Source organism: Globicephala melas, chromosome 21 (genome assembly GCF_963455315.2).
Source record: "Globicephala melas chromosome 21, mGloMel1.2, whole genome shotgun sequence".
NCBI lineage: Eukaryota > Metazoa > Chordata > Mammalia > Artiodactyla > Delphinidae > Globicephala > Globicephala melas.
Window position 1 is genome coordinate 23,642,721 of NC_083334.1, and position 19,095 is coordinate 23,661,815.

The 19,095-nt window shown below is 39.9% G+C and overlaps 1 protein-coding gene across 1 annotated transcript in view; it reads right to left on the bottom strand.

Moving 5' to 3' along the window:
- Positions 1 to 18,307, bottom strand: part of TEX15 (testis expressed 15, meiosis and synapsis associated) — a 40,804-nt gene extending 22,497 nt beyond the window's left edge. The window contains 2 exon segments of the mRNA XM_030832638.2: positions 9,712 to 9,877; positions 18,169 to 18,307. Of these exon segments, the coding sequence (XP_030688498.1) occupies positions 9,712 to 9,877; positions 18,169 to 18,307 (305 nt within the window).
- Positions 18,308 to 19,095: the final 788 nt, after the last annotated feature.

Genomic DNA, 19,095 nt, shown 5'->3' on the forward strand with positions numbered 1-19,095 from the left:
TCTCAGAAAAGGTTATAATCTAAAGTACAGACACTGTTGAACTTTTACCCACATTCCACGAGAATCACTGAAACATATAAAACACCTATCCTTCTCCTCCAATTGGTGCACCAGGGAAGGGAGTTCTACATGGCCTGCTCAGGAGCAGCAGCAGCGGCAGCAACTGCCACAGCAGGTGATAAGGACAGAGAGGTTCAATCACTGTGACACAAGTGTGATTCCAAAAGATTATCAGCAATGGAGAAGCTACAGAACCGAGAAAGTAATGTGCATACCACAAAAGGAAAACTGCTCTTGAAAACCACATGCTACCTATATTTGTTATTTCCTGGAACACCACTCAAAGAATTTGTAAGTATACTATGCACATTAGTGTATTAATATTTATTTGCAAAAATAATTCACCTTTACAGTAGACAGGCCCATGGCAACAAAACACATGGCAACAATAACAAGCAAGACTAACCGATGAGATCATGACCATTTCTCTCAGTTCTGGAAATGTCAGCCTTAACTTTCAACTCCACTGTCATCATTTCCTGCTCTTGTTTTTAGCTTGACGTTAGACTCTATAAACCACTAAGATCTCCATGTTGATTGTTAAGGTTTAATTCTCACAGAAGAATTACAATACTTTTTTCTGTTTTCCTAATTTCTCATGTGGTTTTTCTTGGGATCTGGAAGGACTCCCACAACAAAAGCACAAAGCATGAGAGGGAGGGAGGAAATCAAAATATATTGTTGTAAGGTTCTTACAGCACACGTGAATCACATTATGTGAAGGCGTATTGTGATAAAGATGTATACAGGCATACCTTGTTTTATTGTACTTCACTGCATTGGGCTTCGCAGATATTGCATTTTTTATGAACTGAAGGTTTGTAGCAACCTTGCGTCAAGTAAGCCTATTGGCACCATTTTTCCAACAGCATTTGTTCACTTTGTGTCCCTGTGTCACATCTGGGTAATACTCGCAGTATTTCAAACTTTTTCATTATTATTATATTTGTTATGGTGATCTGTGATCTGTGATATTTGATGTTACTACTATGATTCACTGAAGGCTCAGATGATGGTTAGTATTTTTTAGCAATAATGCATTTTTAAATTAAGGTGTGTACATTGTTTTTTTAATGCTATTGCACACTTACACTATAATGTAAACATAACTTTATATGCACTGGGAAGCCAAAAAAATTGTGTGAATCTCTTTATTGTGGTCTGGAACTGAAGCTGTGATACCTCCAAGGTATGCCTGTAAAGTAAACCCTAGAGCAGTGGTGCCGTTGACATTCTGGACCAAATAATTCTTTGTATTACCTAGTCATCTTATTGGCTGAACATTATATCCTGTTAATGGACTGAGTAGAATGAAAAAAATACACCTTAATAAAGATCCGATCCAGGGCTCCAAAAACCTTTATAAATTCAAGTAGAAAATATTCCCTGAAGGTTTGCGTTAGTAATAATACTGTTAAAAACTTTGTACTTTTCAATGTATATTCAGAATTACACTTGAAAAAAATTTAGGACTAAATATGATTTACATAATCAAAATTACCAATTAAAAATTAGCCTTTAGAACTATTTCTAGGTCTAAAAAGGTTTGTAAAGGGTTGACTTTCAAAGTTATTCAGACACTAGGATCTATGTTAACTTGTGAAATGACAGAGGCTCTGAGTTTCAACAATTCCATTTCAGAGACGATAGGTAAAATGAATCCAAATAGTCTTTTGTCTTTTTTTTTTTTTTTTTGGCCGTGCCACCGTGCGTGCCTTACAGGATCTTAGTTCCCCGACCAGGGACTGAACCTGCACTCTCGGCAGTGAAAGCACAAAGTCCTAACCACTGGACTGCCAGGGAATTCCTGTACACAGAATATTTTCAATAAATATACAGTTGGCTCTCTGTATCGGTTGGTTCTGCATCCATGGATTCAACCAACCATGGACTGCAAACAACTTACAATCCATGATTGGCTGAATCTGAGGATGCAGAACTCGTGGATATGGAGAACCAACTATGGGACCTGAGCATCTGCAGATTTTGGTATTTGGGGCAGGTCCTGGAACCAATCTCCCATGGGTACCAAGGGACAACTGTAAATGTAAAAGACTTAGATAAAACTCATATTGATGAGAAGTTATATAAGTTAGCAAAGCACAATGAATAGTGGTAGAGCTGTGTCACCAACCTAAATTCCCATGTGTGCACCATGGCAAGACCCTGCTGATAACCAAGGCCCTACAGCAGCATGTAGGCCCACATCCAGCCCTGTCTTCTGTCACTGGCCTGCACCACTAGGCTCACCTGCAGCTAGCCCTTCCACAGTGATGGATACCCCTGGCCCCCATCAGGCCTCCACAGCTACATGTCCATGGCAAGATCCAGCAGTCATAGTAATGCACACCAACAGCCAGGACCACACCAAAGCTGTCAGTGCACCTGCCATTGGCACTTGCCTTGATATCTGCCCTGGCCCCCACTGCTACATGTGTGTTTATTTGATTTCTTTTTAATCCTAGAATTCTAAGTATTTAATCACATTTTGAGATAATCGTTTAGTTACAGTAAATGCTTTTTGCTTCCATTTTCCTTTCTTTATTTTATTCACTGTAAGTTATCTTATTGTTCCCAAGAGAGTATAACTTTAAAATGAGTTAACATGTTACATTTTCCTTTCTAACATGAAATTTAATTATATTGCATTTAATTCATGTAAGTGTTCATCTAACAAGTGGATTCTTAGATATTTTTTGAGTTACTAGGAAACAGAACTTCTCTTTTCCTTTCCTTTTGCTCCTCTTCTTCCTTATTCCTCTTTTTTCTCAAGTAAATTCCTCAGCATCGTCTTCTGCTCGCAGATTCACAAAGCTGAGTCCACTAGAGCTGGAAGAGGCTGTAATGATCCTCCTGTCCATGAGTTCCTGACCTGGGGTTCACTTACACAGGAAAAGTCCCAGGTTGGCTATTGTGGGGAGCCCAAAAACCTTAAAATTCTGTGCAAAGCTCTGTGTTGATGTGCACTTCCCTGGGAAGAGGGGCTATAGCTTCATCAAATTCTCAGAGGGGTCCCTGACCCCAAAGGTTAAATAAGTATCACTGATGAGAAAAACAATGGCCAAGATGTCAAAATAGCTCATCCAGGATCACATAACTATGTAGTGGCAGAACCAGGAGTAGAAATTTGGTCTCTGGCTTCTAGTACAAGGCTTTTTCTGCTACACTAAGAAAGCGGGCCTAGCTTCAATTTTTATGGGGTTGTTGATATACAGTTTATGTCTTCTTTTTTTAAATTTTTTCTTTCTTTTTTAAAAACTTTTTATCGGAAACAACCTAAATGTCCATCAATAGAGGAATGCATAAAGAAGATGTGGTACAGATACACATGGAATATCACTCAGCTGTAAAAAGGAACGAAACTGGGTCATTTGTAGAGACGTGGATGGACCTAGAGATTGTCATACAGAGTGAAGGGAGTCAGAAAGAGAAAAACAAGTATCGTACATTTGTGGAATATATGATAATGCATATATGTGGAATCTGAAAATATTGGTATAGACGACCTTATTTACAAAGCAGAAATAGAGACACAGATGTAGCAAACAAACATATGGATACCAAGGGGGAAGGAGGGGTGGGATGAATTGGGAGATTGGGATTGACATATATACACTATTGACACTATGCATAAAATAGATAACTAATGAGGACCTACTGTGTAGCACAGGGAACTCTACTCAATGCTCTGTGGTGACCTGAATGAGAAGGAAATCCCAAAAAGAGGGGATATATGTACATATATAGCTGATTCACTTTGCTGTACAGGAGAAACTAACACAACATTGTAAAGCAACTATACATGTGTGTTTATAACCAGCCCTGTCACAACTCAGGCACCTGCAACTGGCCCGCACAGCCGAGTGTGTGCATACAAACCAGCTTGGGCCACTACTGCTGCTTACTCTGGTCCTCTCCCTAGTTTATGGACCTGGAGGTGCTGCTGAGAACCCCAACAGCCATTGTAACCTCTGCAGACCCCTGGCAGTGCTTGCCAAAGACCACACAAATTGTCGATGTTGTGGATCCCAACGGCCTGATCTACTGAGTTACACCACAATCCCCAAGACATGTAGCCACCACATGCCCCTCCACTTGGCACCTGCAGCACTAACCCAGGGTCACAGCACTCTCCGGCATGTCCCCACCCCAGGTGAAAGTCTTTTCTTAGCAAAATCAGTCCATAAAGTCTCTTCTTTAAATGTGCAGACACCTATGCAAGGCTAAAGGACCATGAAGAATCAGGGAAACGTGACTCCACCAAAGAAATACAGTAAAACTCCAGTAAATGGCCCCCCAAAACTGGAGATACAGGATTTGCTACATACAGTTATGTAGGTCATAAGTCTGACATGGGTCTCATGGGGCTAAAATCAAGGTGTCATCTAGACTGCGTTTCTTTCTTAGGCTCTAGGGGAGGATCTCTTTCCTTGTTGGCAGAATTCAATCACCTGCAGTTGGAGGACTGAGATCCCACTTCCTTGCTGGCTGTTAGCCAAAAGCGATCCCCAAATTCCAGACAATACCTGCGTTCATAACACCTTTCCTGCATCTTTAAAGCCAGCAAAGGCAAGCTGAATCCCTCTCATACTTTTCTTTCTTCCTTCATTCTCTCACTCTTCTGTCTTCCTCTTAAGTTTTTATGATTAAGAGCTCACATCATTAAATTGGGCACACCCAGATTACCCAAAATAATCACCCAAACTCAAGGTCTGTGACCTCAATCACATTTGCAAAGTCCTTTTTGTTAGGTTAAAGGTTGTGGGGATCAGAGTGTGGGCATCTTTGGGGGAGCATTATGCTGGCTACCACAGGAAGAATCTGAACTTATTTAGTCCCTCAACAATATCAGGAACTCAAGTTTCTTTTCCTTGACTCTCTACACTGATGTCCATAGCTTTATCTTTATCTCTGCCTGGCTCCTCTTGTGGTCATAAGAGAGCTGCCAGCAGCAACTAGGCCTACCTGCTCCCTTGCCCACAGACACCAATAGAGACACTGACTTCACCTTCCCAGGATTTCTAAGAAAGCCTCATACCGTGTTATACTGAACCATATTGACTATGCTTGTACATCAGTAAACCAACAAAGGCAAGGGGAATGGGACAAAGAATAGTTTAGACTAATTACATGAGACAATCTAGAACTATTAGGGAGGCTGCAGTCTACTCGTTTGGTTCTCCTTTAGTCACACCCTTCTTCCAACACTTACACTTTCAAAAATGCTCATGCTCACACTGAGCAGGTCAATCCACCTCACAAAACGGGAACAATCCAGTCTCATCGAGTTACTGCATCTAACTTCAGATCAGTGATGTGAGTAATATGCCTTCCCTTAAAGTGGCTCTGGAGGTAGACTCATATAGTCAACATCCATTTAGGCAGCATATGGTTACAAGGTTAAGTTACCTACACGAAAAATAAACTGGTGAAGAAAACGTAGGGTAACCACAATTAAATTTAGAGAAGTGAAGAATGACACAATGGTCAGTGTTAACTGGCCTTTGGCACAAAGTATATCCTTCTAGAAAGAAATAGCTAGGATTCTTGGCCCTCAAAATTCCAAAGGCTAGGAACCATAGCATGATCTCGTTTAGACAATGGTTGTCATTAGGAATTTCAGTCTCCTGGCAACAAGCCTCTGAGACCCTCCCATTTCCCAAGGCCCTGAATTTAGAATGGTCATTACCCACTGCATTACAATTTGAAACTATCCATTTCTTTCTCCAGACTGCATTTAAAATATATCTTTATTGCATTAAGTTGAGTAGTTCCATTTACCAGGTAGAAAATGCTTAAAAGGACGTATCTTGGAAAGGTTGAAGGCAACAGATTTGTGCCTCATACTTACTTCAGATTTGCCTCATACTTATCTCTTGTTAAATCTCCTTTCTTTCAAACCCATATTCACACTAACTTTGGAAAAGATGAATGCTTTACTTCAAGCTAATCTTGCAAAGCTGATCTGTAAAACTAGGCCATAAGTACAAAGGATTTTTTTTTTTTAACCAAATCTGAATTTTAGAGGCCTCTTGGATCTAAGCAGGAAATGGGCAGGGCACTTCAATATCCTGAATTTTTTTTGTACAAGTTCCCCCCAAACCACAGCCTCATAAAATATATGGTCTGTGCCCCCACATATCATCAACTTCCCATTTAGGAACAGTGAGACATCCTTATTGCCCTCTTTCCAAGTTAAATCCATATCTTAGAATCTTCCACTAGCAAGTGGAAGTACCAAGTTCAACACCAGTACCAAGTTCAATACCAGTTTAAATGCTATGGACTTCAAGTATGGAAAACCATTCAAACTGGCTTAAAATTGAGTTAAATTCTTCTTTTTTTTATACATTTATTTATTTACTTATTTTTGGCTGCGTTGGGTCTTCGTCGCTGCGTGCGGGCTTTCTCTAGTTGCGGAGAGCGGGGGCTACTCTTCATTGCAGTGTGCGGGCTTCTCATTGCGGTGCCTCCTCTTGTGGAGCACGGGCTCTAGGCTCATGGGCTTCAGCAGCTGTGGCACGCAGGCTCAGTAGCTGCGGCGCACGGGCTTAGTTGCTCCGCGGCATGTGGGATCTTCCCAGACCAGGGCTTGAACCCATGTCCCCTGCATTGGCAGGCAGATTCTTGACCACTGCGCCACCAGGGAAGTCCCGAGTTAACTTCTTACAACAAGAAATTCAGAAATCAGGCAGCCTTTATCAGTTGACCTATTCCACAGCTCCAGATGTTTTCAAGGATTCAGGTTTTTTCCATCTCTCTGTTTTGCTGTCATCACCTCGAGGGTCATCCAACTGGTGTCGTCATTATTCCAAGAGTGCTGCCATCAACAGGTTGAGCAACATGCTTCCTTGTTCACAGCAGATTGGCTTCTCTTCTCCAGAGACGCCCCCCCCCCCCCCCGCCCACAAGCCAATCTGTCCTCAGTGTGTCACTGGCCCAAAATGATTTAGTTCTGCACCCTCTCCCCAAACGAATCATTGATAAAAGTAGATGAAATTAAGCATGGACGGCTCAGTCCACTCATCTGGGGTAGAATGTAAACTGAGATGCCAAGTACAAATTTAACCACAGTGTCAAGATAGGTACTGACAATTTTTAAAATGATACCCTTTCACATAAATTTGAAATGTTTAAAGGTAGGTTATCTTAAAACAAAAAAGGGTCAAACTGATACAAATAGCACAATATACTTAAGAAGAAGTGAATTCAGTTCTCTTTTACCCATTAAGACCAGCTCAAGTTCTTAACTCTTCAGAACATCTCTCAAGACTCTTACGAAGAATACTCAATCCCTCATCTATGCACCTACCTCTTACTATAACGTTATTTTCTATTTAGCTGTATGTCTTCTCCACTGGAATGTAAACTCTTTAAGGCTGAGGAGAAAACATTCATTTTTCTCTGAGGGTATCAAATACAACATCTGACACAGTAGGCACTCAAATGCTCAATGAATGACTTAATACACAGATGTTTAGATGATTAACGTGTTTTTGCTGATTTCACACTTAAGAAGTGGTAGATGCAATGTGGATAAAAAGTGGAGACTGGGGAGTTCCCTGGTGGCCTAGTGGTTAGGATTCTGGGCTCTCACTGTGTGGCCTGGGTTCAGTCCCTGGTTGGGGAAATGAGATCCCGCAAGCTGTGCAGCACGGCCAACACAACAACAACGACAAAGAAGTGGAGATTGGTATCTTTCTGGAGCTACTTGCTTTTGCTGAGATCACAGATTTATAAATTCCTCTAAGGGGAACAATAAAAAGAAAAGCTAGAGGCAGTCAATGTTATTAATACTTTCTCTTTTCATCTCTCCATCCTATTTTTCTCTTCTGCTAACCAATTCTGATCTTTCCTTTTATTTTTTTTTTTACCTGTGCCTAAGGCTACTTAAGGGTACTTTCCACCTTCATTGATTTAAAACAATGAAATAAAAATGTAACTTAATTTAACAGTTAAGTGCTCACTGTGTTGCCAGACTCGGTTCCATACTATGGACACAAAAAACAAATAAGATAAAACTCATAATGTAGTAAGGGAATCAGATAAAACCAACATAGTGTGGTAAGTCGTGTAAAATGAGTATAAAGTACTGTGGGAGATAAATGAGTTTGTCTAATTGGGCAAATACCTAAGAAACCAATAAATCCTATACACATTAGTCATTCAGAATGTTCTATCAAGTCTTGTATTGTTGGGTAGTTGTTCTAATTTTTCTGTAATGTTAACAGGGAGACATAAATGGTTGAAAATGAAGTGTCAGGGGGCATTAAGAAAAAGGACACCACTTAAAAATGCCTCATATAACCAAAATCAAGGAACAATGCAGGAATTCATTTTTGATCAAACTACTATTTCGATCTGGAAGGGGCAGTGTATAGCCAGTCCATTCTACTTTTGCTCAAAACTGTGATTTTTAGATGAAAAAATATGCCATCAACTATTTGTCATTCTCACCAATTCTCCCCAACAGACAACAAGTGGGGTAGCATGTCTTAGTCAAGAGGAATTGATTCTAAAACAAAAAAAAGAGACCAAAAACATTCCAAAATGAGTTCTAAGTGTGGGTCCATCAAACTATAGTTATGTTCTAAGTTAAAAATGCAAAATGGTGAAGGAGGCAAGTTCAGAAAATGAAAATGCTAAAACTGTGTTCACACAAGATCTAAACGTATTAAATACAGAATGTTTACAATGAGAACTCTGCATGTGCTCTTATTTTTTCTTACTAAGATAACATAATGGGGCTTCCCTGGTGGCGCAGTGGTTAAGTATCTGCCTCCCAATGCAGGGGACATGGGTTCGAGCCCTGCTCCAGGAAGATCCCACATGCCACGGAGCAACTAAGCCCGTGTGCCACAACTACTGAGCCTGCGCTCTAGAGCCCGCGAGACACAACTACTGAGCCTGCACTCTAGAGCCCGTGAGCCATACTACTGAGCCTGCGTGCCACAACTACTGAAGCTCACGTGCCTAGAGCCTGTGCTCCACAACAAGAGAAGCCACCACAATGAGGAGCCCATGCACCATAACGAAGAGTAGCCCCTGCTCGCCGCAACTAGAGAAAGCCTGCGCGCAGCAACGAAGACCCAATGCAGCCAAAAATAATTCATAAATTAATTAATTAATTAATTAACATAATGGAATGTGCCTTCCCAAAAACCAGAAGGGGTACTTTTTAAAAGTGTCAGAAATTGTGGCTCTAGTGGAGTAGTGGGAAATAGCCAGATACAACTCTGCCAAATTAAAACATCAACTCAGTCTCTGAAGGACTGAGTCAAGAAAAAAAATTCCATTCTAAATATTTTAAGTGCTATTTTATATTATGCAGGAGGCACAAGGATCTACAAAATGGCTCCTTAATAAATGTGCTGATGTATGCTTCTGAAAAACTTACAAAGATTAAAAAAGAAGGGAGTGTCTGAAGTCTGGCTACATTAATGTGCAGGACTTACTAACCAAATCTCACACTTAGCTTTTTACTATTACAGAAGGCTATGAGATGGCAACAAAATAAGGAATAAAACACCTCTGTACTTATTTTCTTAGTAATACTTATCAAATCTCAAATGGCAGAAATAACAGATTCGTATAAAACCTCACAGTAAAAACAAACAAAATCTTAAACTTCCTTAGGTCACAGTAACTTACCTCTTAGAAGTAAAATTTTTTTCCAGCTCTTCATTGTGAATCAGTTTTGTATCTCCAAACTGCCATGAAGACTGTAGATCACAGCTTACATCAAGCCGGCACTGATTAAGAGTATCGTGTATGAAATTATACTCTCTAGTATTGGTGCAACAAGGTGACAAGTAAACTAAAAATAAAGAAAAGGGCAAGTGGTTATTTGTGTTTAAAATGACATCGTTGGGACTTCCTGGTGGTGCAGTGGTTAAGAATCTGCCTGCCAATGCAGGCAACACCGGTTCGAGCCCTGGTCCTGGAAGATCCCACATGCCACGGAGCTACTGAGCCGGTGCACCACAACTACTGCAGCCTGCGTGCCTAGAGCCTGTGCTTCGCAACAAAGAGAAGCCACCGCAATGAGAAGTCCACTCGCCGCAACTAGAGAAAGCCCGCGCACAGCAACGAAGACCCAACACAGCCAAATAAATAAATAATAAAATGACATAATTGTACATCTGCACAATCACAACTGTGTATCAATATAAGACACAAAATAAAAAAATATTTGGAATTTTCTTTAACCATCTGGCGGCATTTGTATTTAAGATTCTATAACAGTAATACAGACTTCCTATACCTCGTATAAATGAAAATATGAAACTTGTTTTTCTCCACTACCTATAGGGAGTTCTTAAAAGTTGACGCAGATATACTAGATAGTACTAGAATTCAGGTGACTTGTTTTCAACTTAAGATGTACAGACTCTATAACATACAGTGCTACACAAACCTGGTAGCTACTGTTAGTGCATGAATATTTCTTGAATTTCCCCCGAATAAGGCAACCTATATACTAGTAAACTGATTATTTTGACTTGCAAAAATACCAGAACATCGCTGTAAACTCTTGGCTGACGTGGTGGCATGACTAAGAGGCACTCTTTGAGAAGACAATAAGCAGTGTTTTAAGCATTGCTATATTAAGTAGATGCATAAAAGAATAAAACCCTCAAGGAAGAGGACTCGGAGGAAACTGGGGAATACAGTTGATTCTTGTTATTTGGCGAAGGTATAGCCTATTAAAGTTGCTGCCAAGAGTGAATTAGTGAATACTGAACTATTAATCTTAGGAGAAATACAGGGTTAGGTTCCTGTCAGCCTCTGGTCACATTTTTGACAACTGGAATGCCATCTGCAGTAAGTTTGTTTGCCAACATCCCGGTAAAACAAGCCAGTCTCATCAGGGATGGAAACTTGCCACATAACCTTTTCCTGTATAACACTTAGCAGGTGTCTTTAAAATTCTCCCCCAGCCTCCTGTTCTGCAGAACCTGCCTACCTGCATCCCTTATCACCTTTTGAAATGTGTGAGTCAGCCAGCACTAGCCAAGAGGGACCTAACATTTTCCTGCCCCTGGGGACCATGACTGTAAGTCTCTTTGGCTTTTTGCCTCACAACAATGCTGCCCACAAGCTATTTATTTATTTATTTATTTGTGTGTTGGGTCTTTGTTTCTGTGCGAGGGCTTTCTCTAGTTGCGGCGAGCGGGGGCCAATCTTCATCGCGGTGTGCGGGCCTCTCACTGTCGCGGCCTCTCTTGTTGCGGAGCACAGGCTCCAGACGTGCAGGCTCAGTAGTTGTGGCTCACGGGCCTAGGTGCTCCGCGGACTGTGGGATCTTCCCCGACCAGGGCTCGAACCCGTGTCCCCTGCATTGGCAGGCAGATTCTCAACCACTGCGCCACCAGGGAAGCCCGTCACAAGCTTTTTATTGGTGGTCATCTCATGAATCTATAAATGTAGATTCCATCCTTTCCACAGGAAAGGAACCACAAATGTTCCTTTAACACTTTCTGGAGAGGCTTGATGTACAAACTGGCAAATTTCCTCTTCCTTTTCCTGAAGGTTCCATACTGTTGGTCAACAGCACTATAACTTACCTTACAGTGTAGTTTTTGTGACACATATTTTCTCTGTAAGGCACATCATAGACTCCTTGAGCTTAGGAACACTAGACAGCATTTCAGCATGATATGGTGGAGACCATTTTAAACGTAGACCACCGACAAAAATGCAAACAACACAGCACTAAGTAGGTGACTAAATGGACACTTATTTATAAGGAGAGCTGGAACAAGATGCAGAGCTCCGTCTCATCTGGCCTCATCTAGGAACATGTGCATCAAGTGACTCAAATTTTTCACCACTCGCACGTGTCTGCAAATGACTGTGAAAGCACTGCTGCTGAGTACTGATGCTGGGGGTTACAAGCAAATTTTCGCAAGTAGGAGAATTTGCAAATATGGAATCTGTGAATAATGAGGAACAACGATATATATAATTTAAACCAATTTCCATGTATATGAACCTAATTAACATAAACAATAGTCCTTTGTATTTAACAATCAACAGAATAAGTTACAATGGCAAAACTAATACAAAATATTACAATCCTCTGTTTATCAAAAAAACCTCATTCTTCATCCCCTTCCCATCTTAAATTCTATTATTAAATTAAAATAAAATTAATCCAAGTAAAACTAATTTTCGCTTTAATATTTGTAACAATTTGTTACAAAGTTTGATCATTTCATAAGATATGAGATATGATTTTGTGCATGTATGCCTGTGTTTAACTTCTTATTTTGAAGTGAATATAGATCACACAACATTCTTATAGAGGCCCTGTATACCCCTAACCCAAACTCCCCGGTGGAAACATTTCATGTAATTATAATAAAATATCAAAACCAGAAAAATGACACTGGTATAATCCACAGTCCTCATTAACATTGTACCATTTTATGTGCAGTTATGTGTGTGTGGGTAGTTCCATGTAATTTTATCACATGTGTAGATTCATGTAACAACCACTATAATCAAGATACACAACTTTTCCACCTCTCATGCTACTCCTTTACATACAGTCATACTGGTACCCCATACCTCTTCTCTTCCTCTCAATCCTGGAAACTACCAATCTGTTCTCCATCTCTGTACCCTTTATCATTTCAAGAATGTTTTGTAAATGGAATTTTGTACTTCAACCTGTGGAGACTGGCTTTTTTCATTCAGCATATTCCCTCTGAGATCCAACCAAGCTGTTGTTGTTCCAGTAACTCATTTTTTAAAACTGCTGATAAGTATCCCATGGTATGGATGCATCATACTTTAACCACTCACTCACTGGAAATCAGGGTGATTACCAATTTCTGGCTATTACAAATAAAGGTGCTATAAACATTTTTGTTTGGACTTAAGTTTTCATTTCTCTGGGATAAATGTCCCAAAGTGCAATTGCTGGGTCATATGGTAGTTGCATGTTTAGTCTTTTAAGAAACCATCAAACTGTTTTTCAAAACGGGGCTGAGCTATCTTACCTGACCATCGGTTGCATGACTGATTTGGCTTCCCCATATTCTCCCTAGCTTTTGGCATTACTATTCTTATTTTAGCCGTTTTAACAAGCATGAAGTGACACCTCGCTGTGGTTCTGATTAGCACTTCCTCAATGGCTATGATGAGCATCTCTTTGTGTGCTTATCTGCCATCCACACTTCTTTAGTGAAATGGCTGTTCGTGTCTTTGCCTGTTTTCTGCTTGGATGTAACGCTCTCTTTTCCCTTACTATTGAGTTTTGAAGGTGCTTTATATGTTCTAGATGAGAGTCCTTGGTTAGACTGATGATATGTAAATGCTTCCCCCCACTCGTAGCTTGTCTTTTCACCTTCCTAACAGAGTCTTTCACAGAACAAAAGTTTTAAATTTTGATGGAGTCCAGTTTACCACATTTTTTTTTTGGATTGTGCTTCTGGCATCATGCTAAGGACTCTTCATCTAACCCTAGATCCTGGAGATGTTTTCTTCTAAAAGTCTTACAGTTTCCCGGGATTCATTTTGAATTAATTTTTGTGTGAAGTTAGGGTGAAATTCTTTTTTTTTTTTTTTTTTGCCTATGGATAGCTTTCAATTGCTCCACGACATCTGATGAAAAGACTACCTTTCCTCCACTCAATATACCCTTGTTAAAAATCAACTGAAAGGAAACCAATTGAGCATATTTGTATAGGTCTATTTCTGGAATCTCCATTCTGTCCCACTGATTTAAGTGTCTATCTTTGTGTCTATCTTTGTCAATGCCACAGTGTCTTGATTATTGTAGTTACACAGTAAGCCTCAGTATTGGCTACAGTAATTCTAAACGCTTCTATTTCAAAACTGTTTTCGCTATTCTAGTTTCTTTGTCTTCTCATGTAAATTTTTAAAATTTATTTATTTATTTTTGGTTGCGTTGGGTTTTCGTTGCTGCGTGTGGGCTTTCTCTAGTTGCAGTGAGAGGGGGCTACTCTTCCTTGTGGTGCACGGGCTTCTCATTGCAGTGGCTTCTCTTGTTGCAGAGCATGGGCTCTAGGCACGCAGGCTTCTGTAACTGTGGCTCGGGGGTTCAGTAGTTGTGGCTCACGGGTTCTAGAGCGCAGGCTCAGTAGTTGTGGCACAGGGGCTTAGTTGCTCCACAGCATGTGGGAATCTTCCCAGACCAGGGCTCGAACCTGTGTCCCTGCATTGGCAGGAGGATTCCTAACCACTGGGCCACCAGGGAAGTCCCTTCTCATGTAAATTTGAGAACAAGCTTATTTATTTACAAAAGGTCTTGCTGGGATTTTGATAGAAACTGCAATAAATCTACAGATAAATTTGTGGAGGACTGACATCTTCATTATGTTGAGTCTTCTAATCAATAAGCACAGTAGGGCTTCCCTGGTGGTGCAGTGGTTGAGAGTCCGCCTGCCGATGCAGGGGACATGGGTTCGTGCCCCCGTCCAGGAAGATCCCGCATACCGCGGAGCGGTTGGGCCCGTGAGCCATGGCCGCTGAGCCTGTGCGTCCGGAGCCTGTGCTCTGCGACGGGAGAGGCCACAACAGTGAGAGGCCTGCGTACCGCAAAAAAAAAAATAAATAAAATAAGCACAGTATACCTCTCCAATAACTTAGAATTTCTTTGATCTCTTTCATCAGCACTTTGTGGTTTAAAGCATAAAAATCCTGTATATATTTTATTAGTTTTATACATAAGTATTTCATGTTTTGAGCTATTAGAAATGGTATTATCATTTTGATTTTCATGGGTTCTTTGCTAGTATATAGAAATTCAATTTATTTTTGTATTTTGATTTTCTATTCAGTGACCCTGCTTAACTTGTTAGTTCCAGGGTTTTCTTCTTTTTCTTTTTTGTAGGTCCCTTGGGATTTTCTATGTAGACCATTGTGTAATCTTCAAATAGGAACAGTCTTATTTCTTCCTTTCTAATTTCTATGCTCTATGCTTTTTATTTCATTTCCCTGACTTTTTGTGCTGGTTAGAATTTCCAGTACTATGTTGATAGTAAGAGTGGTAAAAGAGAACATTCTTGCCTTCTTTCCCTACAGAGAAAACATTCAGTTGTTCATCATTAAGCATGATGTTAGCTATGGGTATTTTTTACATACTTTTTATCAAGCTGAGGAAGTTCTCTATTCCTAGTTGGCTGAGTCTTTATCATGAGTGATTTTTTTGTCAAATGCTTTTTCTGCAAAAATTGATATGATCATGTGATTACTATTATTTATCCTGTGAATACAGACTGACTTTCAAATACCAAACCAGCCTTGCATCCCTTGAATAAAACTCTCTTAGTTATAGTATATAATTGATTTTATACCTTGCTAAATACAATTTCCTTATATTTTGTATAGGATTTCTGTGTCAAGGCTCATGATGGATATCGGTCCGTAGTTTTCTTTTTTTTTTGTATTACATTTATTTAGCTTTGGTACCAGGGTAATATTGTCCTGATAAAATTATTCTCTCCTCTGCTATTTTGTGGAAGAAATTGTAAAGAATTTGTATTAGCTCTTTTCTTTAATGTTGAGTAGAATTCTCCAGAGAAACCATCTGGGCCTGGAGATTTCTTTTCCAACAGTTCCTGTGGGTTACTTGAACATTTTTAAAACAGCATTTTGATTTATTTATCGTGTTTTTATAAAAAACTTTTAATTCTGAGATAACTGCAGATTCATATGAAGTTGTGATGTATAACAGAGAGAGATCCTATATCCTATTCACCCAGTTCCCTTCAATGGTAACATCTCACTTTATAATTGCCTTAAATACCTCCTCTACATATACCAAGAATCACATTGAAGAATGTCATACTTTTTGTTCCAACTGTCAAACATAATTAAAAAACTCAAGAGGAGGACTGTCTATTGTATTTCCCTATATTTTTACTCTCCTTCGTTCTTCCGTCATTACAAATGTTCCCAGCTTCTTTCTTTTGTCATTTTCTATTTTGAGAACTTTGTTTAGCCATTCTAAACTAAGATCTACCAATAAAAAATTCTTAGTTTTACTTCATCTGAGAATGTCTACTTCAGTTCTATTCCTGAAGAATATTTCTTCTGGGGACAGTTCTTTTCTTTCTGCACTTAAAAAATGTTGTGCCACTTCCTCTGGGCTCCATGGTTTCTAATGAGCAATCTCCTGTCATTCAATTTTTTCCCCTATAAGTAACATTTAGTTGCTTTTAAGATTTTTTCTGTTCTTAGTTTTCAGAAGTTTGATTATGATGTGCCTTGTCATAGACTTCTCTGGGTTTATCATGTTTAGGGTTTATTCAACCTTTTGATTGTACAGGTCTATGTCTTTTGCCAAGTTTGGGGAATTTTCAGCCAGTATTTATTCAAATACTCTTTCAGCTCTATGCTCTCTTCTACTTCTGGGGCTCTGAGGACAAAGACATTAGGTCTTCTATTATTATTCCACAGGTTCCTGAGGCTCGGTTAATTTGATGTGTTCTCTGTTGTTTAGGCTGGGTAATTTCTGTTATTATATCTTCAAATCCACTGCTTCTTTCCAAAGTCTTCTTGATTCTTCTTTGGAACCCATCCAATCAGTTTTTTATTTTAATTATTGTATTTTTTCAGTTCCAAAACTTCTACTTAATTCTTTATTACATTTTCCATTTCTTTGTTGAGATTTTCCATTTTTTCATTTGTTTCAAGAGTGTTTGTAATTGCCTGTTGAAACATCATTACGATGGCTGTTTTAAAAGCCTTGTCAGATAATTCCAACATCTGTTTTATCGTGATGTTGGCATCTGTTGATTCACCTTTTCTCATTTGAGTTGGGATTTTACTGGTTGTTGGTATGATGAGTGATTTTTTTAAATATCTTGGTCATTTGGGGTATTGTTAAGAGACTCTAGATCATATTCAATCTTGTGGTTTAACAAGCCTCTACTAAAACTAAGCCAGCAAGGGACTGTGCCAGTAGGGAAAGGCTGGGGGTGGGGAAGACTCTGACTCTTTACCACCAGGACATCCTGGCTCTCTACAAGGTCTCCACGGACACCCTTGTTGGGGGGGGGGGGGGCGGCTGTCTTGTTACCATGAGAAAGGGGTGGAAGTCCATGCTCCTGACTCAGCCTCCACTGACACTGTGGGAGGGGGACAGATGCTTTGTTACTGGTGTGTGTGACAGACTCTAGGCTCCCCACTTGGCCTTCACTGACTCTACTCCCACTGAAAAGGGGCAACTCATCACCCACTGACACTGAAGGGGCACGGGATAGCAGAGAAAGGAACGTATGAAGTTCCAAGAAGGGGAGAGGCACAGGTGGAAGGGGAGAGGCAGAGGTGGAAGTCTAGGCTCTCCACTTAGCCTCTGCTGACAAAGGTGTAGGGCCTATTTCTTTTTATTCCCCCTAGTGTTTTGCAGGAATAGCATGTTCACTGTCAAACAGGTTTCTGTCATTCTGGGATACCCCATTCCCAGTCCCTGGCAAGACAGAACAGACTTTTCTTAGGGCTTTTTGTGTCTGTAAAAGTTGGCATTCCTGGGTTGTGGTCACCCAATCTGAGATGTGGAGGAAACAAACAGAAAATCCAGAGAACTTAATGCTACATCACTCCGTAACTCCCAGGGTCCCATACTGATCCAACTTCTTCTCTCCACCATTCAAAGTCTTCTTATGTTTGTTTTATGTATGACGTCCAGTGTTTTTAGGTATACTTAGTGGGAGGGATAGGAGACATGTGTCTATTTTATTTTGTGTGGAACCAAAAGTACATGTGTATTTAAGGAATTAAAAGCCTGACTTAACCTAATTTTATGTAGAGTCAACCTAATTTTATGTAGAGTCAAAATAGAAGACGAGGGCTTCCCTGGTGGCGCAGTGGTTGAGAGTCCGCCTGCCAATGCAGGGGACACGGGTTCGTGTCCCAGTCTGGGAAGCTCCCACATGCCGCGGAGCGGCTGGGCCCGTGAGCCATGGCCGCTGAGCCTGTGCGTCCGGAGCCTGTGCTCCGCAACAGGAGAGGCCACAACAGTGAGAGGCCCGCGTAACACACACACACACACAAAAAAGACGACGAGCATAAACTAAGAATCAGAGAAATGTAGTAACAGTTATGAAATAATCCCATCTTCCATAGAAATATTACCTTTCTCAGCTGTCCTCCTGATCTTGGGAATGGTGAATTTTTTCAAGGGATTGACATCTATACCAGTAACAAATAAAGGTTCAGTAGTTGAGTTCATTTTCCATGGCATCTTGTATTTAGCAGTCTTTTTCATTTCCATTTTGCTGGTGGCCTAAAATCAACCCAAAGTTATTAAACAAAAGGTCAATAAATACATAAGAGGCAATGGCAGTAAAACTATTTAAAAGTTATTACATGAAATTGAATAAAGATATATTTTTGGTCACACTCACAACAGATTTCAATCTCAATTTGGCAGGTTACCCAAAAGAGAAAATGAATTAACAATTTTGGGTTTTATACAATATAAAAATATTTATTTTGTAGTTTCTAATATACATTTTCCTTGCAATTTAAAGCCTGCGTGTTTCCGAAAAGCTTAATAACATCCAAACAACAATTTCTGTTAACATTTGGTTAAGCTCTTGCCAAGTATCTATTTTTTAAAGTGTTTTTCCTATACACTTCTGTGAATTGAATGATATTCTCTAAATTAGAATCTTTGGCTTTGGGAGAAACTTATGAAAGTTTTAAACCAACTATTGCATGGCTATCCCTACAACTGATAGCCTAAAACAGTCACTATCACTCACTGGCTATTGCTCCACAGTATTACTACCAATGGTTTAAGACATCATATATTGTTATACTACTAGTAACATATTCCTTTTACTTCCTCCTCCTTTCAACCCTTTTCCCCAAACATACACACACATTGATTAAACTTTCCAGTAGAACTCATACTGAATATCAAAGGAAAGCTATGGTGCCCACATACAGAGAAATATATGCAAAGATATATTTTTCATACCATTTCATAATATGTTTCCTGGGCCTCCTGATACCTATCAACTGCTTAGTTCAAGCATTAGATCACAATCCAAATTA